The following is a 27,471-nucleotide window of genomic DNA, read 5'->3' as shown; positions in this document are numbered from 1 at the left end:
TTGGGGACCCCGCACCCCCACCTGGGAGCGTCTAGCTGGTGGGCCCACATCTGGCCGGGACACTGCCAGCAGGAGCGCCCTGGTTCCAAGCCAGGGCTCCATAAACAAACCCCTCTCAATTAGCCCTGGCCGCTCGACACCTCTGGTGTGTCCGGCCCACTTAACTACCACGCCTCCTCCTGTTGGATCCGGTTCTGAGTAAACTGTGTTCTTTGAGAGCCATTGCATACAGATGAGTTGGCAGCCGGTCTGAGCTGACCCACAGACTCATAAAAGCCAACAGGGCCCCAGGGCCCCTTGCCCCGGCCATCCAAACTCTCGGACCAAAGGTGCATGTCAAGGACCCGGCTGCTTTCTGGGGGACCAAGAGACTGAGGCTTTGTCCCTGCATTCACGCAGGCAATCCATGAGGTAAGGGGAGAAAGGCCACATTGCCTTTTTGGGGAAAAAGGAGTTAATTCCGGTGGAAATTTAGCTGTCTTTCCCCTACCTCAAAGCTAGATGGACTGTCCACTGCTCTGGGGGATAAGAGTGGGGTTTTAACTCACTCACTCAGTGCTCTGGGTCTTCTGGTTTCACAGCCCTGAGCATCAGTGGCACGGTCTTCTCTTGGTGGTGGACTTGTGCGTGGGCTTCTGTCCCTGAGGGCATCAGCTCTTACAAGAGCTGACCTCTCCCAGCCTTCACTGTCATTAAGGTAGGGGGTAAGGATGCAAGCGAGGTCTGTGGTGGAAAAGGCTGAAGGCTTTGTCTGGGTGAAACGCGCCTGTAAGGTGCTCCCCTTACCTGCACCAAAACTGCCTTTCCTTCCTTCGACTAAATGCTGCATGATTCCAGGCGAAGGCATCTGGACTCCTCAGCATTTGTTCAGCTCCCTAAATACCACTGTGACAGATGCTCTGTGTGGTGGACGGCAGCGGTTCTCTGTGCTCCCCTGATACAAGCCCAGGGAGGGACCAGTGTGGAGCCTCTTTCTGCAAACATCCATGTCACAGAGATGCTGCACATAGTCGCTCAGAAGATGTCTGTGTTTTGCAATTGGCAAGCTTTAGGAAAAACGTGTTTGCTTTTTTCTGTAGTTGGGCATACAAAATGAGGCCAAGCATGGTGATTGTGGTAAGGACACCACTTTCGACAAGGACTTACCCAGCCGGCTGGCAGGTGCCCTTCGGTCATGGGCTTGGCTCGCGATGCCTTACTCTGTGCTGGGTTGTGAAAAGGGATCCCCGCTCGGTCAGCTTCAGTTTCTCAAAACGCATGGTCTGGGGTATTGGGGTATCTGGGGTAACTTGTGAATGGTTCCTGGAGCTTGGATGTTGTTGGTGGCTTTTGATTTTCTCTGACTTGTTTTTCAAGTGTATAAGATGCTTTAATTGCCAAGAAATGCCCTGCAGAGCCGAGACTCAGAATTTCTCATGCGTGTCTTTTTTCCTTTTCCCAGCAATTCATTTTTTTGTGCGATGGGTTGTAAATCTACTCCGGACCTTTTCATGGCTCGGTGATTTTCCAAGGATTCAGCTTTGATCACATGCCTTGCCTCTTACCTGCCCCGTGGCTTCCGCGGAGTGAATGCTTCCTAACCCCTTCTCTTTGAGTTCTCACTGGAATTGCTTGCACGTCCTGAGCTTGCCCCAAATTTCACTCCTTTTGGTGCTACGATTTAAGATGCTCATCATGACTACTTCTTCTCTTCATTACTGCCTTCCTCATTAATATCATTATTAGACATACAGGCGTTTTCCTCCTTTGCCTTTCAACGAGCTGATAATGAGCACGCATTATGTTCTGGGAGCTCTGCGAGATCCTGGGAAATCGCTGACTGGGCCCTGTTCTCACGGCACGTTCAGCGCGGGGGGCACGTGCGCGCAGACGGGCTGTTACACTCCAGCAGGACAGACGCCGCGGTGCAGTGATGGTAGGATCACTGCCTGCTCGGGAAGGACGTCCCATTTTGCCTGTGGAAGGCCTCACGGCAGTGTGACCCCAAACCCCTTGGGTGGGAAGGGTGGAGCCTGGTGGGGGCAGGAGGAAGGGCGTTCCTGAACAAGAAAATAGCATTTACAGAAACACAGAGGCGTGAGAGAGCATGGTGTTTGCAGGGGATGCGAGCTGGCGTGGCTGGGGCGGGGAGAAGGAAGATGGAGCTGCAGGGCGAGGGCCTGTGATGAGGGACCCCATGTGTGGTGGCCAGGAGCCCGGCAGTTATCCTGAAGGTCGTGGGAAGCCACGTGCCATCACACTGACAATTTAGAAAGGCTGCTCTGCGTGCAGAGTGCACGGTGGGCTGGGTGGGGTGAACCCATTGCCAAGAAAGCAGTTAGGAAATGGCTAAAAGGTGGAACACACGCGTCTAGGGGAGACTGGCTGCCACAACAAAGTGGTGCCCAGACACGGGAACCTGAAGGTTGGCGGGGCTCATTCTGGAAATTTCCCCGAAGGCCACGTGATGAGCAAACTTGAGTGGAGGAGAGCGCTTTCTCTGCACCTCCCCTGCCGCGTTGCAATGGCCTCCTGGGCACAGAGAGATGAGTTGGTGGCCTCGGACATTTTGGGGAGTCAGGGACCATGTGGGTCAGGGCACTGGCTTTTCAGGGCCTCCTCCTCGGAAATGAAGCCTCTGGTCATTTGCTCTTCTGACCACCCAGGTCGGTGCCTGCCTGTCCGCGGGGAAGGAGCATCTCCAGCCCAGGGAGGCGCGTCTCTGTCTCCTTGTCCCCTGAGGGCCAGGCCCTAGACCAGGCATCGCCCTGCATCTCTGTTGCGCCCCACTGTCACCTCTTAGGAGACAGGCCAGAAGATGTGTCCCTCCCTACCGTGCATGCTTAAACCTGAGACAATATCAATGTTGACAAAAATAATCCGTAAGCGCCAAACTGAGGGCTAACCCGGAGGCCCACGTCCCAGGTCACTCTGAGAAACCGCTCCGGAGAAGCAGGGTTTTCAGCACAGGTTTGTATCTTGTCAGAACAAAGAAGCATTAAACAGGTCAGGGATATATTTTTTATGTATATATACAAAAAAAAAAAAACAGATCAGCACGTCCAGTACGGCCTTGGGAGGACCAGCCTGGTGTCGGCGTCCCAGGAAGAGGGGCCGGTCTTTATTTTTAACGCAGACATTTCTTTACTTCTGGTCAGCGTGTCCTTTTCTTTAATAATTAAAGCAGATGGACAATGTATGTTGGAGAGGCTACAAAAAAGGCTATTTTAGTTTGCATCAAATTCAAGTTAACCCGTATATAAGCCGGGATGACTCCCCTGTGTCTCGATGTGTGAACATTTCTTCGTCATCAGAGATGGTGACAGAATGGCTGAGAGAGGCCCCTGCAGCGCTGTGCACAAGTGCCCCAGCGTGTTCCCTGCCTGCACTGAGCCAGACTCGGAGTCTTTCCTGCGCGTGATTCCTGTGAGTAGGTACCATTTTTAGCCCCATTTTGCCCAGAGGTAAAGATGTCAGACACAAAGGGAAGGGACTTCAGTTGTTTTTCCCAAAAAGCCACCCGGTACATGAGGATGGTGGTGAGACAGTTACCCATTGCTGTGGGAGTGGGGAGGCTGCCGTCTGAGGCCCAGCTACCGACTCCACGCCCTCCCTGGCCTCCAGGCCGAGGGGCTCAGTGTCCGGGTCCACGTGACACGCGCTCGGTGGTCACACTGGTGGAGAAGCTGTGGGGCAAGTGGCACAGGTGGCGAGCGGCAGAGCTGGGACTCAGACCCGCGCCCCTGGCTCCAGGGTCCGCCGGGTGTCCCTCCTCCTTCCGCTTGGCAGGTGGGAGCATGCCTTGGCCTGGTGCGTGAGAACTCACAGCTCAGAACGTCTGGAAAAAGCAGCACTTTGGGGTTTGAGTTCAGAGAGACTCAGGTCAGTGTAGCCACTTCCAGACACTCCTAGAGCTTTTCTGCCTGGAGCTGAAGGAACCCCTGGGGTTCGGATAAGGATTCAAAGTGATTGCAGCTTCATTTCTTTAAGGCTGGAGAAGAATGTGCCAGAATGCGCGTTGTGTTGCTAATTCAAGTCACATGTGAATGAATTTATTGGCACAGAAATCCATTTGCCAAATAATTGAGAATCATTAAAAATTCTAACTAGTCATTTTTTTAAATTGAACTATAGTCAGTTTACAATGTTGTGTCAATTTCTGGTGTACAGCATCGTGTTTCAGTCATACATGTACACACATATATTCGTTTTCATATTCTTTTTCATTATAGGTCACTACAAGATATTGAACATAGTCCCTGTGCCATACAGAAGAAACTTGTAGTTTATCTATTTTATATATAGTAGTTTGTATCTGCAAATCTCGAACTCCCAATTTATCTCTTCCCACTCCCTTTCCACCTTCTCTTTTCCCCACATCAAATGGGCATTTTCAGAGGTGGAGGTGATGGTCGGCCGGATAAGCTGGTCAAGGAACAGCAGAAAGGGACCACCTACCTTCAACTAAAGGCCAATAAGATCATTGCAACTTTATAGGTTCAGAGAAGAAAGTACAGGACAGTGATGACTTAGACTGAAGCCAGAAGTAAAGAGAGCAGGACCCAGACCTTCCCTGCTCGGTCTCCTGGAACATACATGATTCGTGAGTAATATTTGCTCTGCTCTAGAAACAGCAAAGTGGTTGGCTTGATTGTGTAGTTCCTAATCTTCATGAGCAAGCAGGGAGTGTGTGTGGAGACTGGAAAAATAGAACAATTAAAAACAAGCACTTTCAAAAAAAAAAAAAAAAAAGAAAGAAAAAGGTTGAAGGAAAAATTCACCTGGAGGCATATAGGAGGCAGATCTAGAAAACTCAACAATTAACAAAAAATAACCTAAGGTCAAGGGGCTCGTAAGAGTCCAGTCTCTGGTCCAGATGGAGTGACCCTAAACCACCCTTTGGGTTGATTACGAGGGAGGCTCGGGGACAGTGTCCCCTCCCTTGCTGTGACCTTGTCAGAACCCTGAGCAGACAAAGGGAAATCACCCCTAAACTCCTGGTTCTGTTAGAAGAATAGTATGAAGAATAATGCAGAAAATGGGCAACTTAAAGACCACTGAGAGTCCAAAGACCCCCCACCCAAAGTAGTTCCTTCTTGAAAACTCTAAGGGCTTTGACAGTTAATATAAAACCCAATCTAACCCCATCACATTACAAACCAGAACACTGAAACCAACTTTACACAATCGTTCCAAGGGCTTATCAGGTCCAGCTCGCCATCATGTGAAGAAAGAAACTGAGACCTAGGAAGACACAAGACTTGCTCAGAGCCCCCCGGCATCACCTCGGGTGGGTAACTCCCTCCCTCAGAGAAGCCGGCTGCTTTTCCCCTTGGCGGCTCCCCGAGGACAGCCGTCTGCCTCGGCAGGCGTGGGTCTGCCGCCCAGGCTCCGTCCTGCGGTGGGCTCCCCTGCTCGGGGACTCTCACTGCAGCAGGTCCCCCACTTACGTGTGAAGGGAAGACTCTCCTCGAATACTCTGAAATACAAGCCAGAAATTTCCATTTATTTAGCCTTTTCCAGTGGTCCTGTCTCTCTTCCAATTGTGCAAACACCAATGTTTCTTGGCTGGGGTTCAGGAATTGCATTTAGAGGGGGGATCAATGTGCCACCCCACCTCCAGGCAGCAGGTTTAAGTACGCAACGTAATACCATTGAAAGCAACAGGTTAATGCTGTCTTTGCAGCTGGAACAACCACGGCTCTCTCAGGTGACTACCCTAGGGCAAGGCTCACGCTTCGCTGCCCTTGATTAAATTCTCGGGAGCTTTCTGGCTCGGTCCAGATCTGCCATTTGTCCTTGAGGAGCTGGACAGAGCTTGGAAACTCTGAATAGCAGTTGCTAACTTCTCACAGGAAAAGACTCCCTGAAATGTGTCCAAGTCAATGTGATGTTCGGAGAGATAAGAGTAACCCCAGTCTTGTGCTGGAAGGCAGTCGGCCATGTCAGGGGTCTGGGTACTCAGACGCCGTGAGGGGGTCAGACAGCTGATGAATTACGCATGGGGTAGAGGGAGCTCTGATCGGATCTGGAGATAAGTCACAGGAGGAGTCAGAGGATGGCCTCAGACCACCTCTAGGGGTGCCCATGCTTCCTTGGGCTTTTCCACACTCCCTGCCTTGCAGACGGTTCTGGATCACGGGAGGACAGGCAGGAGGCATGAGCGGGGCACGTTCTACCTGATGGGGCTGGCCTCTCCCATCCCACCCAGGGCTGCCCCGTGGTGGGAGGGGTCCGGGAGGGAAGGCTCGACCCCTCTCCCAGCTGCTCCATCCCCTTCGATGGAGAGGAGAGGGCAGCTCTGAGACCCTAACTCAGGGGGCTTACCTGGACCATCCCGAGCACCCCTTTAGTGTCTGGGGCTCTTGGGCTCCTTTGTCCAAGGTCTCCTTTGTGAGAGAGTGAGGTTTCCTTCGGCCAGTGCGGACACTCACTGCTGTCCCGACCGGGGAAAGAGGCTGGCTGAGAAGTGGAGAGAAATGTGTGCAGGATTCAGATTTTATTCACCTCTTTATAATACACGCTTTCCTTTGGCCTGTGGTGCTGTTGGAAGTTTTGAATTTCTACAAAGATGCTTCTTCAAGGTCCTCGTGGCAGTGAGGGGGGTGTGGGGAGGGGAGGGGGCCCAGGCCAGGCTTGTGCTGGGAGTGATGTGAGCGGAGAGATTCGTCACTCAGGGCATGACGAGGGCAAGCCACTCCCCAGGCGTGGACCACAATGACAGGAAAGGGACCCCGGGAAGTGGGCTGTCATTTGAGGTCGCCCAGGGATGTGGGTAAAGCTGCCTTCTCCAGTGCGTGGGAAGGGCTGGTCTTCCCACGCCTCCTGAGGGCGAGAGGACAGACGATTCCAGCCTTAGCCTGAGGGCCAGGTTAGACAGCGGGGAAGCTGGAGGGTTGAGGTGTTGAGAGGCAGGATGGAATTCAGAGGGAAATGGTTCCATTCCTTGTACAAATGGGGGCCAAGTCTGCCCCTCGGGGAGGGTTTCGGGGGCCACTTACCTGCGGGCAGGGTGACCTTGGAGTCTTTCCCAACCATGGGTCCTGGGAGGGGGCACAGCTTGAGCCCCTCACTCTTGGTCTTGTGTTCTTGCAGCTCAAGGGTGAGACCCCGTGATCTTGAAGGGGCAGACAGATGCTTCTAAGTTTAAGTGTGGACCAGAGACAGCCACTCCGGCACCTCCCCTGGCTGAGCCTATCTTCAGGCTACCTGGGTCCTCCCCATAAAGGAACCTCGCAGCTTCCTCTCTGCCTGAGGCCCCAGACACCCCAGAGGTACCATGACCCCACGCAGCCAGTGGTCAAGGCTTCCCCACTCCGCAGAGCCCCCACCACTTCGCCCTGCTGCCTCCTCCTTCCCGTGGGGCTCGGTCCCCAAGGCTCTGGCACAATTCTCCTAGTGTCCCATCCCAACAGACCCCACCCCCTGCCTGGGCCCTGACTGCCTCCTGCAGCTCCCAGGGACCTCTTTAAGCCCCTCGGCCGCCTGCTCCGCTCGGGTGGAGCCTGGGCAGAAGCCGGCCGCGCAGTGGGTCCTGTCTTTGCCTGCTTAGCTAGGTGGGTGAGGGACTCCCACAGCCAGGCCCCAGGCAGGCTAATTTCCAAACGCAGACACAGTAAACAGCATACACATTTTGTTGGTGACTAGAGACCAGATGCTGGGCCATTTCCAGGCCCTGCTGTGACCAGGGCTGGAGAGAAAGCAGGACACCTGCCCAAAGATGCCGGGTTTCCCTCTGCCCCCCGGCCGCTCCCTGCCCTGGAGCGAGCAAGATTAACCCCAGGCAGGGCACAGAGCGGGCTTTTACTTTTCAAAGTCTTCCAGGCCGACCCAGCAACGTGGCCCCGCGTCCCCGGGAGGGAAGTGACCGCCTCGGGGGAGCCCAGTCACACGAGCTGGTCCACGGGGGGCTGGGTCCGCTGGTCTCGGTGGGTCCAGTGTGGCGTGTGGCCCAATGGGCGGTGCCTTCAGTTTTGTTCAGAGGGAACCTTCTGGAATTCCTGACATAGTACTAGCAACTTCCTGAGTTCTTTAAGCTGCTTCTTTCTGCAAGTCACGTCTCCATTTAAAAATTCATCCATTTCTGCGTTTATTCGCGCCACACTGGGAAGCCTACGTCGTGCGGGGCACTCACGGAAGACGGATAGTTATTTCTTCTCTTTTAAGTCATCAGTGTAGGTAAGATTCGTCTTTGGAAACCTGCTGTAGCATCAGGTCATCCTTTCCATCACAAAGTTCTTCCTTTCGTCTAACTGAACTCCCTCTTGCTGCGATTCCAATTCACTTTTGTATAGTTCGTCACTCATCCACCGGAACTATCTCAAACCAGTGCCATTTAATCTGTCCGATGGCCCTGGGAGGTACATATATTATTATTGTTGTTTGACAAATGGGGAAACTGCAGCTTGGTTTGTGCCCATCCTGAGGTGGAGGCAGGTCTCCTTTGGTTTCTTAGGTCCACCTGAAATGCTATAACCGCAGGCAGGAGCCAGCAGGCGAGGCCTGGGAGGAGGCCGTGTTCGGCTGGACCCCGGCCTGGGGGAGGACCTGTCCTCTCTCGTCTTGGCATTGCTGCCCCCACCCTCTTGGGTTCCCAGGACCCTCTACGCACTGCTCCTTGTCAAGGTCACCCCAGTGGCTGTGGCTTTCTTAGCCCTTATCACAATCTATAATTACCCTGTTTACTTGGTTCCTTTCTGTTATCTGTCCAGCTCTCTCCACCTCCCTGAGTACCAGTCTGGTTCCTGCTGTATCCCCAGCTCCCAGCACGGAGCCATAAAATCAAAACCAGACTTATGGACGTAGAAAACAAACCATGGTTACCAAAGGGTAGGGCAGGGAGGGATAAATTAGGGGTTGGCAATTAATAGACACACATCACTATATATAAAATAGATAAGCAACAAGGGCCTACTGTGGAGCACAGGGAACTACATTCAATTTCTTGTAATGACATATAAAGGAAAAGAATCTGAAAAGAAAAAATATATATGTGTGTATGTATATGTCAACTGAATCACTTTGCTGCACACCTGAAACTAACATTGTAAATCAACTACACCTCAATAAAAAAAAAAAAAAAAAAAAAAGCCCAGCACTATCTTCCCATCACCTCTTAGCCTTGGCACTTATGAACTCACCACGCGTCATTGTCGCACCATCATTGAATGTTTTTTGGTCATTAGTTGGGTGGTCAAGTAAAAACGTGTTCAGTTGCACCTTGGAGGAAAATAGCTTGTGTCTCTCTTCAGAGAGACCATGGAGGCCCAGTGGGTGGCGTCGGATAGAAAGTGGTGAACAGGTCAGACCACGTTCCAGCCAGGAGGGGACATGAACTCTCACTCTTTCAAGAACTATTCGTAGAGTTTCTCTAATGGTGGCTCTGGGTGCTGAGAATTCCGAGCAAGGTAAGACAGGATGCTTTCCTGGAATGCACATTCCATTAGCGGGGAGGTGGACAAGAAGGGAACACAGAGTAAACAGAGAAGTAAACAACAAGATGACATCTGATGGCGATCAGAGATGGAAAAAGCGAAAACAGAACGGAGCAGCGGAATTGATGGAGGCGGTGGATGTCCCCTGGGACTGGAAGCTGAAAGGTTCTCAGAGGCGGTGACGACGGAGCTGAGTCCCCAGTGACGTGGAGGAGCCAGAGCAGTCCCAAAGGAGGGAACAGCCAGTGGGAAAGAACTGGGCGGAGAGGTGGGGGCGTGGCTCATGGTCTGAGCAGCAGACTTGGCGGAAACACAGTGATGGGACGTGGGTCTAGGGAGAGCAGCTGTGTAGGACCTGGAGGTCTTTAGGGAGAGGGGAGCAAAGAGAGGCTTCGGCAAGGCAGCGGCAGGATCTGACCTACCCGGTTAATACCTGCCTCTGACGCTGGGGAATGTGCGAGGAGAGAGAGCAGAGAGTGAGCAGGCCATTTCTGCAGCTAAAGCAAGGATGGTGGTTTGGACCATAGTGGCAGCTGTGGAGATGGAGCGAGTTGGACAGAGAGATTTCGAGTGCATTTCGCAGGAAGAGCAGGGAAGACTTGCTGATGGCTGGCTGTGGGGATGAGAGAAGAAGAAAGATTCAATCAAGGTTTCCTTGAACTTTGTGCCCTTGACAGAGCGGACAAAGGCGCACGTTAAACAAAATACATATGTAATAAGCTGTATTTGGTGCTAAGAAAGAAAAGAAGCGGCTGCTAGGAAGATTTTTTTTAGAGCAAGGGTTTCAGCCTAAGATGCCTGGTGGAGAGACACCTCTTACCCTTAGCCCAGGTCACAGGGCTTCTAAAAGCCAAGAGCCTTTAGAGGAAGGAAGGAGCCAGGCGTCAATCACAAGCCGTGTGCTCCAGCTGCCTCTTCTTCTGGAAGGCTGGTCATGCCAACCTCAGAGGAAATTCAATTGCTCTGGCACAACTGGATCTCCATGGCTAATCTAATCGAATTGTTTTTTGCGCCATCTTTTCCTTCTTCATCTGTAGCCTCCCCGCTCTCCCTGGCTCTGTTATTTTCCCCCAGCAGCCAGATAAACAAAGTCTTCTCCCTCTGGGCTTCATGTGTGCAAAAATGTTCCTTGTAGGCCCCTTAGAGCAGCCCGGAGCCCACTGCCTCCCCCTCCCAGAGGCTCTTGTGGGAGAGCTTTCTTGAAGAGGCTGGGAAGATGGGGGTAGTGGAGGCAGAAGACTACGTCCCATGGCCTGGCATCTTCTCCAGCGGGACCGCACGCCTGTCCCTGCGTTTCCTCTGCCACTCCTCTGGGCACTTCCGAGCCCAGGCGTGGATCAGGCAGGAGAGCCAGCCGCCTGCTCAAATCCGGACCTGGGAGTTCCAATTATTCCCCAAATGCCAACGCAACCTTTGACCGTGTCTTCCCGAAGGCTCCGCAGCTCTGCCCAGCGCGGGGGGAAGGTGACCTCAGCGAGGTTTCCACGTGCTGGACCCGCTGCCGTCTGTTCTTACACTGATTCCTACCTTGGCCCGTGAAACAGGCGCTCTCTTCTCCACCTTCCTGGAGACACTCAGGTTCAGAGAAGCCAAGTAATTCGTCCTGTTGGCAAGTGGAGGGAGCGGGTTTAACCCGAGTCTCCCTCACCTCACGACTGGCCGCTCTCTACCTTCCTGACACCTGCTGAACCCCCTTGTTTGCTTTGCCAACCCCACCCGCTGGCCTTCTGCAATGAAGCTTTCAGTCTTAGCGTTGCCCACGGCTTGGACCACACACCTCACAGGGGCCGGGAAGCCAGCATCTGGGTCAGTGCTCAGCCCAGCTGTCTGTCTCTTTGCAGTTCCTCGGGGGCCTTCCTTCTACCCCCTCTTCTCCATCTGGGCCAGGGCGGTGCAGGGGAGCCTGAGCAAGGGGACCGGGGCCGGACTAACGTGATGCTGCAAAAGCCCATCACCGAAAATGGGTACAGACACTGGGAGTGTGGCTGGGCAGGAAAAGTGGGCCTGGAAACAGCAGCTTTGGTTCTATAATGTGGGTCTGGGCAGAGCAGCAAGAGAGACAGGAAGGGAGGGAGGGAAGGATGGATGGAGGAGGAAAAGAAAAAAGAAGAAAAAGTGAAAAAGCAAGCGTAACTCACAATGAGCTCCGTGGTCTTTATTGCCCCTAAGCTTTTCTTCGTTGCTTTCCGCTTTGTTTTGTTTCGTTCCCAGGTTTAATCAGTTACACTGGGGAATTAGCTCTGTAGACGCACAGGCAGGCATCATTCTGCAGCAGAGCTGGAACTGCAGTCCGACTCCAGACAAGGTGTTCAAGGCCGGAGACGCCGGGGCGCCGGCACGCGGTCTCCAGAGGGACTGGCCTCGTTTTCCTTTTTTTTCCGTAGGAATTAGTGCTCATCATAGGACAGGGCTGTACTTTGGTTTCTTCCCCTACAAAGCATCATTTAGGATGCTGATCCAGGTTTGGTCCTGACAGTGTGTCGTCGCCACCATCTGCAGCGGTCCAGGCGAGGTTGTTTCAGGTCGGCTCCTGCAAATAGCGGGGGTGGCCGGGGCCATTCTTGCTCTCGATGGTGGCCTGTGTTGGGCAGGCACACATGGAAGTCCAGTCCTGCCCTTGAGAAAGGGGCCCGGCCAAGCTCTGGGAACGTACAGAGGATGGTTTCCTGTCACTCCCTTAAGAGAATCTGGACTCCACACAGCTCCCCCCAGCTGTCACCAGGGGAGCAGCAAAGACCCCCCACCACCCCAGTTGGGCTTCACACCCCTTTCTCCCTGCTATGTGTGTGGGGGCTGAAGGGAAAGAATGATCTGCGGGGAAGGTGGGCCAACGAGGGGTTTAAATGGTCCGAGGGGATTCTGACTACTCTGTGAGGTTGCCGCGTCTCCAGAGAGGTGGGCCTAGATCACAGCTGCATCACTAGTGTTACTGACTCCAGGACCGGGACCGGGTCTACGGGCCGGGAACAAAATCCAAGACAAAAAAAAAAGTATGAGAGGAAGGAAAGGGAGGGGGAGAATGAGGTGTGAGAGGGAGTGAGGGAGTGCCACGGGCCAGGGGCCAGGGGCCACGGGCCACGGGCCATGGGGCGGGGGTCCAGGCCCAAGCCACATGAATACCCTCCTGCCCCACCTCCGGGCGTCCCGTCAGACAGCTCGGGGGTCCGTGGGCCCACCAGGCTTCAGGGACCACAGACCCGGCTCACGCTCCCAAGAGCAAGACTTTATCCCAACCTCCAGCCTGCGAGGTGTGTGGGGTGCTGGGTCAGAGCTGACACCGGCTTGACCTCCAGGCTCTTGTGACCAAGGAAATAGTTTTGACGTGGTGTCTCCAGAATCCCAGTGGCCTCTTGCTATGGAAGGAGGGGGCCACGTTCAACCGACGGCCCCGTAAGGGCAGAGGGCGCAGTGTCTGGCTGGCGCCGGAGGAGGAAGGAGGAAAAGATGGAAAAGAAATGGGGGTTAAGAAATGGAGAGGCAGGATGCGGGTGGGAGGGGGTCTGATGAGTCCCTGCTGGGTGAGAGGTATCTGACGTGGGTTGTTTTCTGTACCAGCTTTGTTGATAGTATAATATAATACAATACAATACAATATAATATAATTCCCACACTAGTCAATCCAGCCATTTAAAGTGGACAACAGTGGAGTTTTGGTATAGATGGACAGCTTTCACCTCTGGCAATTTTAGAACTTTCCCATCACTTCAGACCCATTCGCCGGCACACCCCACGCCCATCTCCTCCCCTCCCCGCGCTGGGAACTCCCCAGCTAACTTTCTCTTCCCGAGGATTTGTCTATTCTAGACATTGGTACAAATGGAACAGCACCGTGTCTGGCTTCTTTCATTAGCACGGTGTTTTCAAGCTTCTTCTACGTTCTAACGTGTATCGGTATTTCATTCCCTTTTTTTTTTTTTGGTCGACTCATACTTCACTGTGTGGACAAAGCCCATTTATTGGTTCGTCAATGGATTGCGATTTGGGTTCTTTCCGCTTACTGGCTATTATGGACCACGCTGCTATCCACATTTGTGGACAGCTTTTGGTGCAGACATGTGTATTTTCCATCAAATCCCCTCAGCAACAAACAGGCATTATTTAGTAGGGAAAAGTACAGCTCAGAGAGGTTGGGTAACATTTTTGAGACAGACAAGCCTCTTGTGATTGGGTTTGCTGCTGACAGAAGGGCAAAGGAGAGGCAGGGAAGTGGAATTTCACTTCCCCTTTTCCAGGGCATTATACACATGAGTGAGTAAACAGAGTGGGTAGGAATGGGGGCCGTGTGTCAGCAGGGCTGCGGGGGGCCCCGCTGGCCTCCTTACAGGGCAGATCTGGGCGAGGCCTGGGCTTTGCAGGCCCTGCCCGGCTCCACGCCTGGGGGATGCCCCCCTGCCGCTCGGCCTCCTGCCTCAGTGGCAGAGCCAGCTGGAGACAGCAGCTGGAGCAGCTCGGCAGCCTGTGACGAGCCAGCTGGGCTGTCTCTGCAGCCGTGTCCCCACGCAGACAGGATCCCCTGTGGTGGGCCTCGCCGGGGACAAGAAGAGTCCCAAAGAGAGGAATTCGGCTTGGGCCCAAGGACGGCTCTGTGGCACGGAACGGAGTCACCGGGGCTGTTGGCTCTGCTCCCACTGCCTCCAGGGCGTTCCCAGAAAGCTCTCAGACGTGGGAGGGAGGGTGACTTGCTGCCCCGTTAATGTAAGTCCGGTGGCTCGGCAGAACCTGAGCCAAAGCTCGTGATCATTGACCCTCAGGAGCTCTCCGGGGCGGAGCAGGGTCTCAGGCTCTGCCGTGCACCCCCCGGCCTGCCATTAATCTGGAGCCTTCTCTTCTCATCGCCTTTCTGGGAGGCACGGCGCCCCTGGAGCCTGGACACGGGTGCAGAGGAGCCTGGAATGAAAGGCATCACAGACGACGAGGCGGTGGAGCTTTCCTTCCGTGCCCGGCTGTGGCTTGGAAGAGAAACTAGAGCTGGAGGTGGCATTCCTGAAGGGTGACTAGCTGGACCGCTTCCCACGTCCAGGTGTGGTCTGAGCTCTTCCTGCCTGTCTGCGATAGATGTGAGCGTCCTCACTTTCCAGGGGAGGACATTCACACTCTGAGAGTTTGGGTCCTACCCAGAATGAGAGCTTGTGGGTGACTGACCGACTCAAGATTCGAACCCCACATGCCCACTTCTTAAATCCTGCCTTGGGGGCCCTTGCTGCAGCCGAGATGGGGAAGCTTCAACAGAAGCTTGAACGTGGGACTGGGAGGCGTCCAGAGCCTCCTCCAAAGTCCAGAACCTGGTGTCCTGCGCCTTCTCTATGCATGTCTCTCCAAGCGGGGCTGGACCAACACCACACCCTCAATGGGGAGATACAGGGTCGTGAATACTAGACCCAGTGCCTAAACTCAAGGCATCAGCTAAACGATTCCTCTATTTTATAAATCATCAAGGTTTGAGATTCCATACGTTTTCTTAAAAATGAAGTGTACTTTCTTGCTGTAGACACTTGGGAAAGGATGTTCAGGGCCTCCCATCCACATGGAATTCATTCGTTTCTGGGCTGGAAAGACTGAATTGATGTAATACCAACACAAACCACACAGACCCAGAAGGCTCAGACTAATAATGGGGTCTCGGCACACGTAATAAACACAATGTTCAGTAAACATTTAAATTCTTTTATTAAACTCCAGGTGGAGTGCTTGATAGAGAAGATTTAAGCATCACTTTCTCTCAGATGTGTCCAGTTTTCAGAAAAATAAACTACCCCCAACACACACACTTTTACAAGACAAGCAAGTGAAAGGATAATGTTTTTATTTGCAAAAATGATTCTTCACTTTATAAAATGATTCAGTAAAAGCTCCTTTAAATCCCTAATACCCTAGAGCATATGTTGTATGACTTACTCTATGCAGTGATTTCTGTTCACATACTATCTTTTGAGAGCATGCTGGTTTTGGCTTCCGTGTGAGACTATGTGTCTACACGTGTACAATGATATTTACGTTGTAATGGATTTCTTCTGAATAGTAATGAGAATAAAAGGCCATGAAACTAGAAATGCCTTTGGATCCTTGCGTTAACTTCATCTTCAGTCATAGGTTTATCAGAAACTAGATTTCAACCGTGGGGACAGTGACTTTCAGGAGGGCTGGGGACTCACCCATCCATCCTCTCCTACGTGGAAGGTCCCATCTGTGTCTGCGACAGATGGAATGGAAGTTCACCCGGGATCCTCCGGGGACCTGTCCTCTCTCTCCAGATGATACCGTGTTTGTTGTGTCTTGCCAGGTGTATTCCTGACTGTGCTTGCACCCCCGTCCCGAGCCTGGCAAAGGCAATTTGGCAAATTCCAAGCCCAACCCCTGGAACCCCAGTCCCCGCAGCTCTCGGGCCACTGCAGATTCCAGTCACACGTGACTCTCTGAAACTCGTCTCCTACACCTCTTCAGACAAAGGCAAGCGGCTTCGTGTCCACATTGACTTCTCAGTGACCAAGCCAGTGGAGGACCCACGCTGTGAGAGATTTCCCCCTGTGGCTGGACGGACACCTGCTCCATGGGCACCGCTGCCATTGTGCTCTAGAGGGCGCTGTTCACACGGGCTGCCGCCGACGGGCGCAGCCGGGAGCAGCCGGGAGCAGGCTGAGGCCCTCCCCACAGGCCTTAATTGCCACTCCACCCTCTGCAGAGACTTTTCTCAGCCCAGGGCTTCTCTTCATTCATTCTGAGCCGGGCATCCCTGCTTTTACCTTGGTTTATCTACTCTTAACTCTGGCTCGCTCCACTCGCACCTAAAAAGCAATGCCCTCCCTTGGTAAGCGTAGAACCCCCTGAAGTTTAGAAGCTAGAATCCTCCGAAAATCTCTAGAATAAAAGCCAAGAAGACCCAGCTCTGACTGTGAGCGTCTCCAGTGCTCTGCAGTCACCACTGCCCCCGGCCCCCGGGACGCGCAGCTCTCCCTGCAAGACCCTGAACCAGGCAGAGGTGAAGGGCCCCCTTTCGGTCCTTCTTTGCAGAGCTGAGACGTGCTAACTTTTCCAAAAAGCTTGAAGAAACATTGTGCAGCGCTGTAAGGAAACAGTACTGCCAATACACACAGAATTAGCGTCAGCTTCCAAAGCACAGGTTTCTGACCGCACGGCAAAGTCACCAAAGACGAGTGAGACCCTGCGGACACCTGGCTTGGGTCCGGCCTCACTAGCTCCCAGGCTGTCTGTCCTGGTGGGAATGTCACATCTTCTGATGATTTCCGCTGGGACCCAACCCTGGTAACAGGGAGAGATTCAGGTCTCCGTGGAGGAATATAGAATTATCTTAGGATGACCAATGATCCCAGATAGACCTTAAAACCTGAACTTGAAAATTTATCTCCTTTTAATGATTTTCTATATTTAAATGTGGCCCTTCATTTTCCATCCTGATACAAAAGCATACGAAGTGTACATACGTGAGTGCGATTTCTGGAAGCAATGGAACAGAACTGGTTCTCGCCGAATGATTGTAAAATGACTTTGTGACCTCTCAGTTTCACCTCTTTTTCTGCCCTCTTGGGGCATCAATGCCTTCAGCCAAAGAGTACCAGGAGCTCCCCAGGAGTCGGATAAGTTGGCTTTTTGTAGCTAGTGAGAACACCCACCTTGAGGAATTGGGGGAGCCTCGCCTGAGAGAGTGTTAGAAAGTCCTTGAATAGGATTTGGGCTTGTTCTAGGCAGTTTGGAGAAGCTTTAAGGAAGCCGTAGTCTGCTCTGGGTTAGACGTCAGCAAGTAGGGGCACTTCTAGGACTGAGTGTGTTAATAAACTTACTCTCTAGAAGGAGGAGACTCAAAGCTGCTATTGGCGAAGAAGCAGGGATCACTCACAGCAGCCAGGATGGGGGATGTGTGGTCTCTTTCATGGTCTGGACGACGTTCATGTTTTTGTCTGCGTTCAGACATGATTTTGAAGTGGGCTTGCCTGATGCTGATGTGCTGTGAAGTGTGTTCGACAGGAGACCACGAGACCTGGCTGTGAGCACCGGGACAGCCCCTGACAACACCGAGACCTAGATGGACGCCAGGCCAGCCCCCGGAGGGCAGCGCTGCTTCCTCCCCCTCAGTGGGCGTCCGCAGACGGCCAGTGGCACCACCTGATGCCAGTTAACGTCCGCAGTAAGAGAAGAGGGGCGCCCCCCCTGCAGCCCGCTGCTGTTCAGCCTCGCCAGGGAAGAGCCTCTCCCTCTCTCCTGTCCTTGCCTCCCAGGAGAAGGCTCTGGCCCTGATGAGAGACAAATCCTTTATAAAGACAGGCTTGGTTTTTGCGGGTCTTCTGTTCCAGAGGGGAGGATGGGCTCTGACGCCCGTAGAGTTGACAGACGTCGACGAATTGTCACATTTGTCCCTCTCTCTCAAGCCTTTCCCCCACCTGGCTGTCATATCCCACACAGCCTGTTTGACTCTGCAGAGCAGACCCTCAGTGGCCTGGGCTGGGGACACCTGGTGAAGCTGCTGCACAAGTTTAAGTTTGTAAACCAACAGCGACAGTGGTTACTGTTTGCTGCATGGCCACCATGTTCTAGGAGCTTTCCATATGCCCTTGCGTTTAGAACATACTACCACTGTCCATCATTACAGACGTTTCACAGGTGAGAAGGCGGAGGCCAGGTGAGGCTAAATGGGCTCGCTCGGGTCACATGGCTGTTCAGACGGGACTGGGGTTCAAGTCCACGTCTGCGCTTACCCCCCCCCCCCCCGAGCTCCTCCCACTCTGCCTGGCTGCCTTTGGTTATTACCTGTGCTGTGAACATTCTGGACCAGGGCTCCCACCCTCTATGGGTCCCCTGGCCATGGCAGTTACCTCTGCAGTTGTTCAGAGAATGCTACCTGACTGGCTGGCTCCAGAGATGCCTGCAGAAGCCCAGGTGTCTTCTGAGACCAACACCCCAGACCTTGTCATTCCCGACTCTTGTTCCCAAACTCTCCTCTGGAAGGAGCCAGGTGCCCAGGAAGGCCTGAGCTGCATTCCCCCCCAGGACACAAGCAGACGTGTGGCTTTACAGGGAAGGGGACCTGTGAGGAGCCCTCGCCCTCCCGCCCGAGAGAAAGATGGGACTTCCCTGAAGTGCACTTCCAAATTCAGCCCGGAAGAGTCCTGAGGGTCAGACGCCCTTTTACAGGCCCACGGGGCCAGGAGAAATTGTCTCCACCAGCCTCGCCAAGTTCTACTTAAGAAGAACTCATGGCGACCCCACGTGAGCAGCCTGACAGAGCCAATGACATCAGAGATGACTTCTATTGAATTACTCAACAGAAAGGAGACACGCCCTCTGTCCACGATGGGTTTTGATGTGAAAAGTGGAGCCTGGGCGACTGGCTGACTTGATGCTCCCCGGGGTGCTGAGTGTTTGCAGACCCAGCTGGGTGGCTCTCCTCCAATAGCTTGAGGCTGTTTTCATAGAAAACAGGAAGTCCTCTGCGGTATCGGTCAGATGCGCTCAATTTTAGCTCCTTAGCAAAGGTGTGTTGAACAGTGTAAGTCTGACACCCAGCCGGCTGCATCTCCTCTTTGCTGGCTGCTTCCAAGCCCTGTCCTCAGCCCCCTTCACGGCAGCCAGCCGGCTGCATTGCAATTATTGAATAATTACTGAATTACTGCTTATCCGTGAGCAGCGTGACCGCAGGGACTGTCACCTCTTTTGTTCCTAGTATCACACCTGGCACATAGGAAGTTCAGCGAGTCGAGAGCCTGCCTGAGGGCATGACTAAGAAGGCAGACCTTGCGCCGTGGTCTTTTCCATGCCTTGCTGTGGCAGGAACTCAAGAAATGTGGGTTCACGCGATTGACTGGTGACTTGAAACAGAGCAGTGAGTTTTCACGGAAGCTTGAAATTCTTCTCCACCACCAGTGCAAAAGGATTACAGAAAATCATCTGACTTCTGCTCTCAGGCCCCATCTCTCCCATTTTTCGACTTCTGACAGGCAGTCTTGACTCTCAGAAATGTCCTGGAGGAACCAAGGCTATGCAAGAGCTGTAAGAGGTTTAACTAAAAGGCAGGCTACAGCAAATGTTTTTTCCTCCATATAGAGAAATGATAGTCTTTGTAATTCTAAGACATGATAAAAGCAGCATCTATTCACTGTGTAGTGGGGGTAGAGTGTGCTGGGGGGTGCGATGGAGGCAGGGCGAGGGGGAGGGAGGGAACCCCAAGTTCCTAATGGCTTGTTCCCAGGTGGATGCCTACGGAAGGTCATCCTTGATCCCGGTTCTTTAAATACATCAATGAGCCCAAGCTGTAGGCACTTCACTTAAAAGGAAGAGGGGTTAGGTTGACATGGGAGGTGGACGCAAAGGAAGTGCGCCCTTTTCTGGAGAAAAGGAGATTCGGGAGGAAGATGTATTTATCTTCAAGGATTTGAAGAGCTGTTCACCGGAGGAGACTTCAGACTTAGAATCACCACGAGCTGTCCCGGCGGCAGAAATAGACCAGCGTTCTTGCTCTCAGTTTCTCTCCGAGGTCTGCAACGAAAACATCCCACGTGGCCCCACAGTGCTGGGTGCACCGGCCCTTGCTTGTGGGTCCAGCCAGTGTCTCAGGATGCCGCCCAGCACGCTGTCATCTGTGTACCCAGCAAGGCTCTCAGTTCCTCCAGGCTCCTGCGCTGGTCCCGCACACAGCCACGGCGACAGGGCACAGAAATGTCTCTTCTAAAATATGCCTATTAGAGGGGCCACGTTAGTGATAGCAAAGGCATTGTGTTATCTATTTATCATCATTCAACAAATAGTTACAGAGCTCCTGCTACGTGTAACTTTAATGCCACCTCCAGGCCTTGGGCTCGGGGACACTTCTCTGGCCCTCATGTAGGACGCTCCTGGGACACCCCCACGGTTTTCTACCGCTCAGGTGTCATACTGCGTTTGATTGTTCATCAGCCCGTTTACATCTCCCACCTGCACTAGAAACGTCTTCAGGATGACAGAGACCGTGCCCACTTGGTGAAGGACGGCTTCCCCGGTGTCTAGCACACACGCTAGAACCAACACATCATCGCTGCTGAATGATGGATACACAAACTACTGTACACGGAAGTGTGCTTACTGTCCATGGATGGGTCTTTGCAGGAGGCGGTCATCCAGCTCATCGAGATCTTTGAGCAGAGCTGCTCCTTTGGGATTACACAAACCACACCACATTGTAATTGCTGATTTACTGCGTTCACTTCCCCTTCGACTGCCAGCTCCCTGAGAACAGGGGCGGAGTTCTATCTGTCTTTGAAACCCTGCACAAAAAGCACACACACTCCATGTTTGGAAAGTTTATCAAAAGTCTATTTTTTTGAGAATGGATTATTTACAGAAAAAGAATGCTGAAGCAGTGAGGAACATGGCGATAATACAATGCACCAGCTTTGCCAGCCCATTAAGAAGACCTTGGTAAATATTAGCTCACATACAGCCCTGTGCTTGCTATTAAGATTTACTGATTTCAATAGAAAGTAACCTAAAAACTGTGCATATTATGTAATGCAGACACTGGGGCCAATCTCTAATTACCCAATAGTTCAAAATACACATGTTGGCTCTGTCAGTGATGGGATTAAAGCCACTGTCGAAACAAAGTAGGATTTGGCTGTGCACAGTGTGTCAGCCCTGGGAATGATGCATTTGCTCAGAGGATGAATTTATCCTGTATTTTTGCATTCTCTAGGTATAATTCTTCTCACTGTTTGAATACATAAGTCAACAGCACTGGCTAACCCAGTCCGGGGGCAAAGTACCTTCAGTAAATGCCAGATTTTACACAATAAATCCAACAATAAAGGCTGCTCTTAAATCTCAGTTTCTTAGGTAACAGGGACCATTGTACAGAGCGATTAACGTGGTGTCATGTTTCTTCCTGGTGTGATTTCACTTTTATCCTACAAATACGTTCTTGTCTGTGTCAACACATTCAACTGTATCTTTGTGAACACTGGGAAGTCTCAGTTTCTCCGTGTATTTCAGGGAATAGGCTGGGAGATGGACGATAACTAACTGTTTCTGGGGAAAGTCATTAGGCAGACTCTAGGAGAACGAGCAGGAGAGCGTGGCAGAGGGAGGGGCGAAATGCCGGAGGAGAGCCCACGCCTGCCGCCCAGGGGCCTCAGCCGGCGGTCTGTCATGCCTTAGCATGACGGTATTCAAGCCATGTGAGGTTTGGGGAAAAAATACACACCCAGCCTGGGGCTCGGTCTGAGAGCAACCAATTGCCTTGGTTTAAACGACACAACTCCACTATCAAATTAACGTTTTCAAGCTAATAACAAATTAGCATCAGTCCACTGGCCCGAGCCGACGATAAATTGGGCTGGGTTTAAAAGAAGTCAGCCTGCATACAGAGACCGGCTCCCAACACCACTTTCTTGCATTTCCCGGCTGTGGGTGCTTCGGGTCCAAACATGTTTAAGATGTTGGTAAGTGCGGATGGTCTGGGAAAAGCTTTTCAAGCTGCTTGCTTTGGTTTCAGCTCTTGGCAAGGCCAGGCAGATAATATTTTCTTAGTAATGCAGGCATGGAAGCCCAAACTCATCGAAGAGAGAAATCAGGGGGTACGAGTTCCCTCTACAGAAATACTCTTTATCTCCAAAATGAGGTGAATGTAGGTGGGACTGGAGGGAGAGTGAATAGTGGGGCAGATAAGCTCAGAGGCTGGTGTGTTAGGCGCCATCTCTGGAATTATCACGTAGGACAAAGAGGAAGTGGATTCCACTGATAAAGGTTGGCTTTGGAAGTTATGATTTTAGGGATGATCCACTCTGTGAAGAGCTTTTCAAACATTATGAGCTTCCACAAACCTGAGGGAGGGAGAAAGTCGCCTGTGGATGTAAGCAAGGTTAAACGGGGTGTGCGCAGGGAAAGGGAAGAGCCTGGGGAGGCAGGAGGTGACTTCCCTCAGTGAGCCTCACTTGGACCGTAGCCCCCAGTGCTCTCTGGGGGCTTGAGGTCGATGAGGGCAGGCGGGGCGAGGGCAGGGCCCGCTGAGCGCTGCGTCGCTCTTTAATCTCCCACCGACAGTTTCTTTCTCTACATCTCTAGAACCTGCCCTTAAAATTTCCAACCCCTGTAGCTGTGGCTCTCTCTCCGCCACTCCTACCTGGGGTCGGCTTTCTGTGTTTTCGCTTGGTTTAAGGCCATGGGCCAGACACTGCAGAGTATCACCTTTGTTTAAAACTTATCACTAAGTTGGTTTCGCTTCCTAGTTTGTGTGAATAAACACATTTTTGAAGGGGGATTTTGAAATCGAATTTAGAAACATGTTTGCATTTGATTCAAAATACCACGAAGACATTGCTAACCACGACAGGCACACCTTGGGAGTGGGGTGGGCACACCTAAGGGAGGAGGCAGGCTAGTGTTTACGACCATGACCGCGGGGTTCAACGTTGTTGGCTGTTGAGGGGGAAAGCCCTTCAGTTTTGTGCTGTAAAATGGAAGCCATAATAATATTATCAATAAGGCCACGGGTCAGATACTGGTTTGAAGGGCTTAATTCACTCACTCAATTATTCCATTTATGTTTGTCGAATAAATAGGAAGTGCCCGTGGTTCATGTTAGCAGCTGGCATAGAGGAATGAATAAAACGCGGTTCTCCCTTTCTGTGCAGTTGTTTACATCAGAACCCCCCAGCCCTTCTGCCTGGGGCAGGGAGGCAGGTGTGAGATGCTGATGGTGACCCTCACACTGTTCCTTCCGGGGATCGTGGCATACCAAGGAGACAGAGTAGGAACGGGATTGTAGATCCACCGAGAAAACCTTTGAGATCTTATAGTAGGACTTGACCAAACAGTCTTGAGGAACTCTGTGCTAAACAGTGTCGAGCATCAAAATAAAAAAAAAAAAAAAAAAAAAGGAAATTGACTAATGCTTGTCTTAAAATATTTCAGAGAACTCTCATTTTAGAATATAAAATGTAATAACTGAGATGGAAGTGTGGTGGGGCTCCTCTGGACGACAAACGTTATGCTTTAGTTGTCATCCTGCCACTGGTTAGAAACACGACCTTGGGTCTGTCATTAAAAGGTTCTCAATTGCTTCATATGTTAGATGAGAGAATGGAACTGGATTATAATTTCTCTTGACATGTGTGTACCAGTAGCGGAGCACACGATGACTTAGGTTGCATATTGATTAGCCTTTTTTTCATAGTTAGTTATTTCTCTACATTAATAAACATGTAAATAGTGCATCAAGCTTCTGCTTTCACAGATATTTTTGCTTAGCTCAAGGCTGAATTTATTTTAAAAAAAAAGGGAGAGTTGATTTAAATAATAATATCAAATAAATCATAGTACAGGTCATAATTTCTTATCAGAAATATTTTTTAGCCATCAAATGATATTCTTTCTTTTATAAATTGAAATTGAAATATAGTTGATTTACAATGTTGTGTTTCAGGTATATATAGTGGTTCAGTTATATATATATATATATATATATACACTTTTAAATATTCTTTTTCATTATAGGTTATTATAATTTATTGAATGTAGTTCCCTGTGCTGTACTGTAGGACCTTGTTGTTTATCTATTTTATATATAGTAGTTTGTATCTGCTAATCCCAAACTCCTAATTTGTCTTTCCCTGTCCCCTTTCCCCTTTGGTAACCATAAATTTGTTTTCTGTGTCTGTGTTATCACAAACATTTTTAAGGCTGTGTGTGACTGACTAAGGTCAGGGAACACTTGAATATATGCTCTCTCAGGTTCCTTCCATTTCTACCTCTGTGATTATTTTTTCTCTGTAGATTTAAGCAATATGATCTTGTAGTATAAAGTTTCTATTGAAAATAGTACTGTGCAAATGAACTTATTCACGAAACAGAAACAGACTCATAGACCTAGAAAATAAACTTATGGTTCCCCAGGGTGGGGGAGGGGGGAAGTGATAAATTGGGAGTTTGAGACATCCAGATACTAACTACTATATATAAAATAGATAAACAACAAGGTCCTACTATACAGCACAGGGAACTATATTGAATATCTTGCAGTAACCTATAATGAAAAAGAATATGAAAAGGAAAGTGTGTATATATATGTATGACTGAAATGTAATGCTGTACACAAGAAATTGACACAACATTGTAAACTGATCACATTTCAACTAAAAATTTTTTTTGATTTTAAAAAATTAAAAAAGAAAAACTGATTACCAGGGGGGAAGTGGTGGGGGCAGCGGTAGATTTGGATTTGGAATTAATAGATATACATCACTAGATATAAAGTAGATAAACAACAAGGACCTACTGTAGAGCACAGGGAACTGTGTTCAATTTCTTGTAATGAGCTGTAATGGAAAAGGAACTGAAAAAAAATATGTGTGTGTATGTGTAACTGAATCACTTTGCTGTACACCTGAAACCAACATTGTAAATCAACTTCACTTCAATAAAAAATAAGAATTATAGAAAAAAAAGGAAATACTATTGTGTTATCCAGAATCGACCTGCCAGCTTGCCCAGGTGATCAGTAGCCCAGACTGTGCTGAGTGGTCTTTTCCTGCACAGTTAACTCTTCATATGAGTCGCCTAGTTCACTAGCACTATAAACATCGTTTTGTTCTGTTTTGTTTTTCTCCGATGTATTTTCAGACCAGGTTGTTGACAGAAAGAATGCTCAAACATCTGAGGAAATGGTTTGTCACTCGCTTCCTGGGGCATTCCCGGCAAAGAGCAAGGCTGGTCTCCAAGGATGGAAGGTGCAACATCGAGTTCGGCAATGTGGAGGTGCAGTCCAGGCTTATATTTTTTGTGGACATCTGGACAACTGTGCTTGACCTCAAGTGGAGATACAAAATGACCATCTTCATCACTGCCTTCTTGGGGAGCTGGTTCTTCTTCGGTCTCCTGTGGTATGCAGTCGCCTACCTTCACAAAGACCTCCCTGAGTTCCATCCTTCTGTCAACCACACCCCTTGCGTGGAGCACATTAATGGCTTGACCTCAGCTTTTCTCTTTTCTCTGGAAACGCAAGTCACCATCGGATATGGATTCCGGTGTGTGACAGAACAGTGCGCCACCGCCATCTTTCTGCTGATCGTCCAGTCTATTCTCGGAGTCATCATCAATTCCTTCATGTGTGGCGCCATTTTAGCCAAGATCTCCAGACCCAAGAAACGTGCCAAGACCATTACTTTCAGCAAGAATGCAGTGATCAGCAAGCGGGGTGGGAAGCTTTGCCTCCTGATCCGAGTGGCTAATCTTCGGAAGAGCCTCCTAATTAGCAGCCACATTTACGGAAAGCTTCTGAAGACCACAGTCACTCCCGAAGGAGAGACCATTATCTTGGACCAGATCAATATCAACTTTGTGGTCGATGCAGGAAATGAAAATTTATTCTTCATCTCCCCCCTGACGATTTACCACGTCATTGATCACAGCAGCCCCTTCTTCCACATGGCCGCGGAAACCCTGCCCCAGCAGGACTTTGAACTAGTGGTGTTTTTAGATGGCACAGTGGAATCAACCAGTGCTACCTGCCAAGTCCGGACATCCTATGTCCCAGAAGAGGTCCTCTGGGGCTACCGTTTTGCCCCCATAGTATCCAAGACCAAGGAAGGGAAATACCGCGTGGATTTCCATAACTTCAGCAAGACGGTGGAAGTGGAAACTCCCCACTGTGCCATGTGCCTTTACAATGAGAAGGATGCTAGAGCCAGGATGAAGAGAGGCTATGACAACCCCAACTTCATCTTGTCAGAAGTCAACGAAGTAGATGACACCAAAATGTAACAGTGGCTTTTCCACACGAGGAAAGCAGCATCGTGACAGGACCTAGTGACTAGAAGCAATATGAAACAGCCAGCAATTCGGGGTTATGAAAGTATGACCAGAGCCTTTATAACCTTCCAGCGCAATGCCCCTGAAGCCTGCAACCAGGATGCTACGAGACACGCAGCTCTCCAAGGCAACTGCATTAGAACATGGAGTGGATTTATAGGAATCTGGAATCTGGAAGCCACAGAAGCTTATATAGCGTCTTGAATAGGCTTATTTGAAATCATGCAGTGTTGATGGGAACAGAAAAAATCATCCAAAGCCTCATGGAAAGACCAAAGGAGATCTTTTTAAAAATCTCCCTGAAGGAGTTATGAGCTTTAGGTAGGATCAGGGGAAAACTATATTCTCATTTTGATTCTACTGAAAAGAAAGAAGCCACTTTTATTTTAACATTGGGTTTTTTTTTTTTTTTCAACGGAAGGATTGTCTCCCAAGTTGGGGGAGGTGAACCAGTCAAAGACAAGAAAAAACACTGCTACGTGGGGACACTGGTGAGGCTCTGACCTCCTCCATCCTGGTTGTTGGAGCTTCCGTCTTGGCCTGGGTCACGCTGGGTTTCCAGAGGAGCAAGGAAAGGCTCGGTCCGTGGACTCCATGAGTCTACCTCTACCTACCCAACGTGGTGAGCAGCGCGGAGCCCAGCCTGCTCTGCGGCATATCCAGACTCTGCAGCCAAGCTGGGTTTCAGCCCAGCTGATCTCACGTGACATATTTCAACAGAGGCTGAACCACCACGCTAGAACTTCGATGAGCATCTTCCTGTGAGGAAAAAATGCTCAATCTGAAAATGGGGGTAAAATTTCTTCCAATTTGTGTTAGATGGGGTCAGGGGCTACACACCTGTTAAAAGAGTATTTCCTGATCTTCCAAGAAGGCAATGAAGAACTTGAAGGTGCAAAGTCAGTTTAGAAGGGAAAGGACTGCTAATGCCTCTGAGAAAATGTACCTTGTGTTTTTTGGTGGAGGGTTTGGAGGATCGTGACGGGAGGGGAATGGGATGTGAGCCCACAGTGGGGAAAGTGCTGGGCCTTCCTTTCTCCGAGGCCCAACACCACGTCTTCCACACAGAGACCAACGTCATATAAGGACTGATTGGTGGGGAAGGTTTTACTGCAAACTCTTGTTCTGTTCCCTACCTACGTTGTTTCGAATGTATTCTGGAGAGGATGGTACTCAAAGCTGCTTAGGAATCAAAATATTTCAGTGTGTTGATTAATACATTAAATCTCTGAAACTGTCCACGTTCTTGCCCAAGGTGTCAGTCATTGTG

At 50.7% G+C, this 27,471-nt stretch overlaps 1 protein-coding gene across 4 annotated transcripts; it reads left to right on the top strand.

Moving 5' to 3' along the window:
• Positions 1–187: 187 nt before the first annotated feature.
• Positions 188–27,440, top strand: KCNJ1 (potassium inwardly rectifying channel subfamily J member 1). 4 transcript variants are annotated; one of them, XM_064482214.1, is made up of 3 exons: positions 188–411; positions 3,294–3,405; positions 25,014–27,440. In XM_064482214.1, exons 1-3 carry the CDS (start codon positions 407–409, stop codon positions 26,151–26,153), a joined length of 1,257 nt encoding a protein of 418 aa, XP_064338284.1. In that variant the 5' UTR covers positions 188–406; the 3' UTR covers positions 26,154–27,440. The 4 variants fall into 4 exon arrangements, with proteins under 4 accessions (XP_064338284.1, XP_010984574.2, XP_064338285.1 ...); XM_010986272.3 differs by lacking the exon at positions 3,294–3,405 and having other exon boundaries at positions 189–411; XM_064482215.1 differs by lacking the exons at positions 188–411; positions 3,294–3,405 and adding an exon at positions 20,174–20,816.
• The last annotated feature ends 31 nt before the right edge of the window (positions 27,441–27,471 follow it).

This window comes from Camelus dromedarius, chromosome 34 (assembly GCF_036321535.1).
Source record: "Camelus dromedarius isolate mCamDro1 chromosome 34, mCamDro1.pat, whole genome shotgun sequence".
Lineage (NCBI taxonomy): Eukaryota > Metazoa > Chordata > Mammalia > Artiodactyla > Camelidae > Camelus > Camelus dromedarius.
Note: the sequence above shows the minus strand (reverse complement) of the source record. Positions and strands in the feature narration are given on the sequence as shown.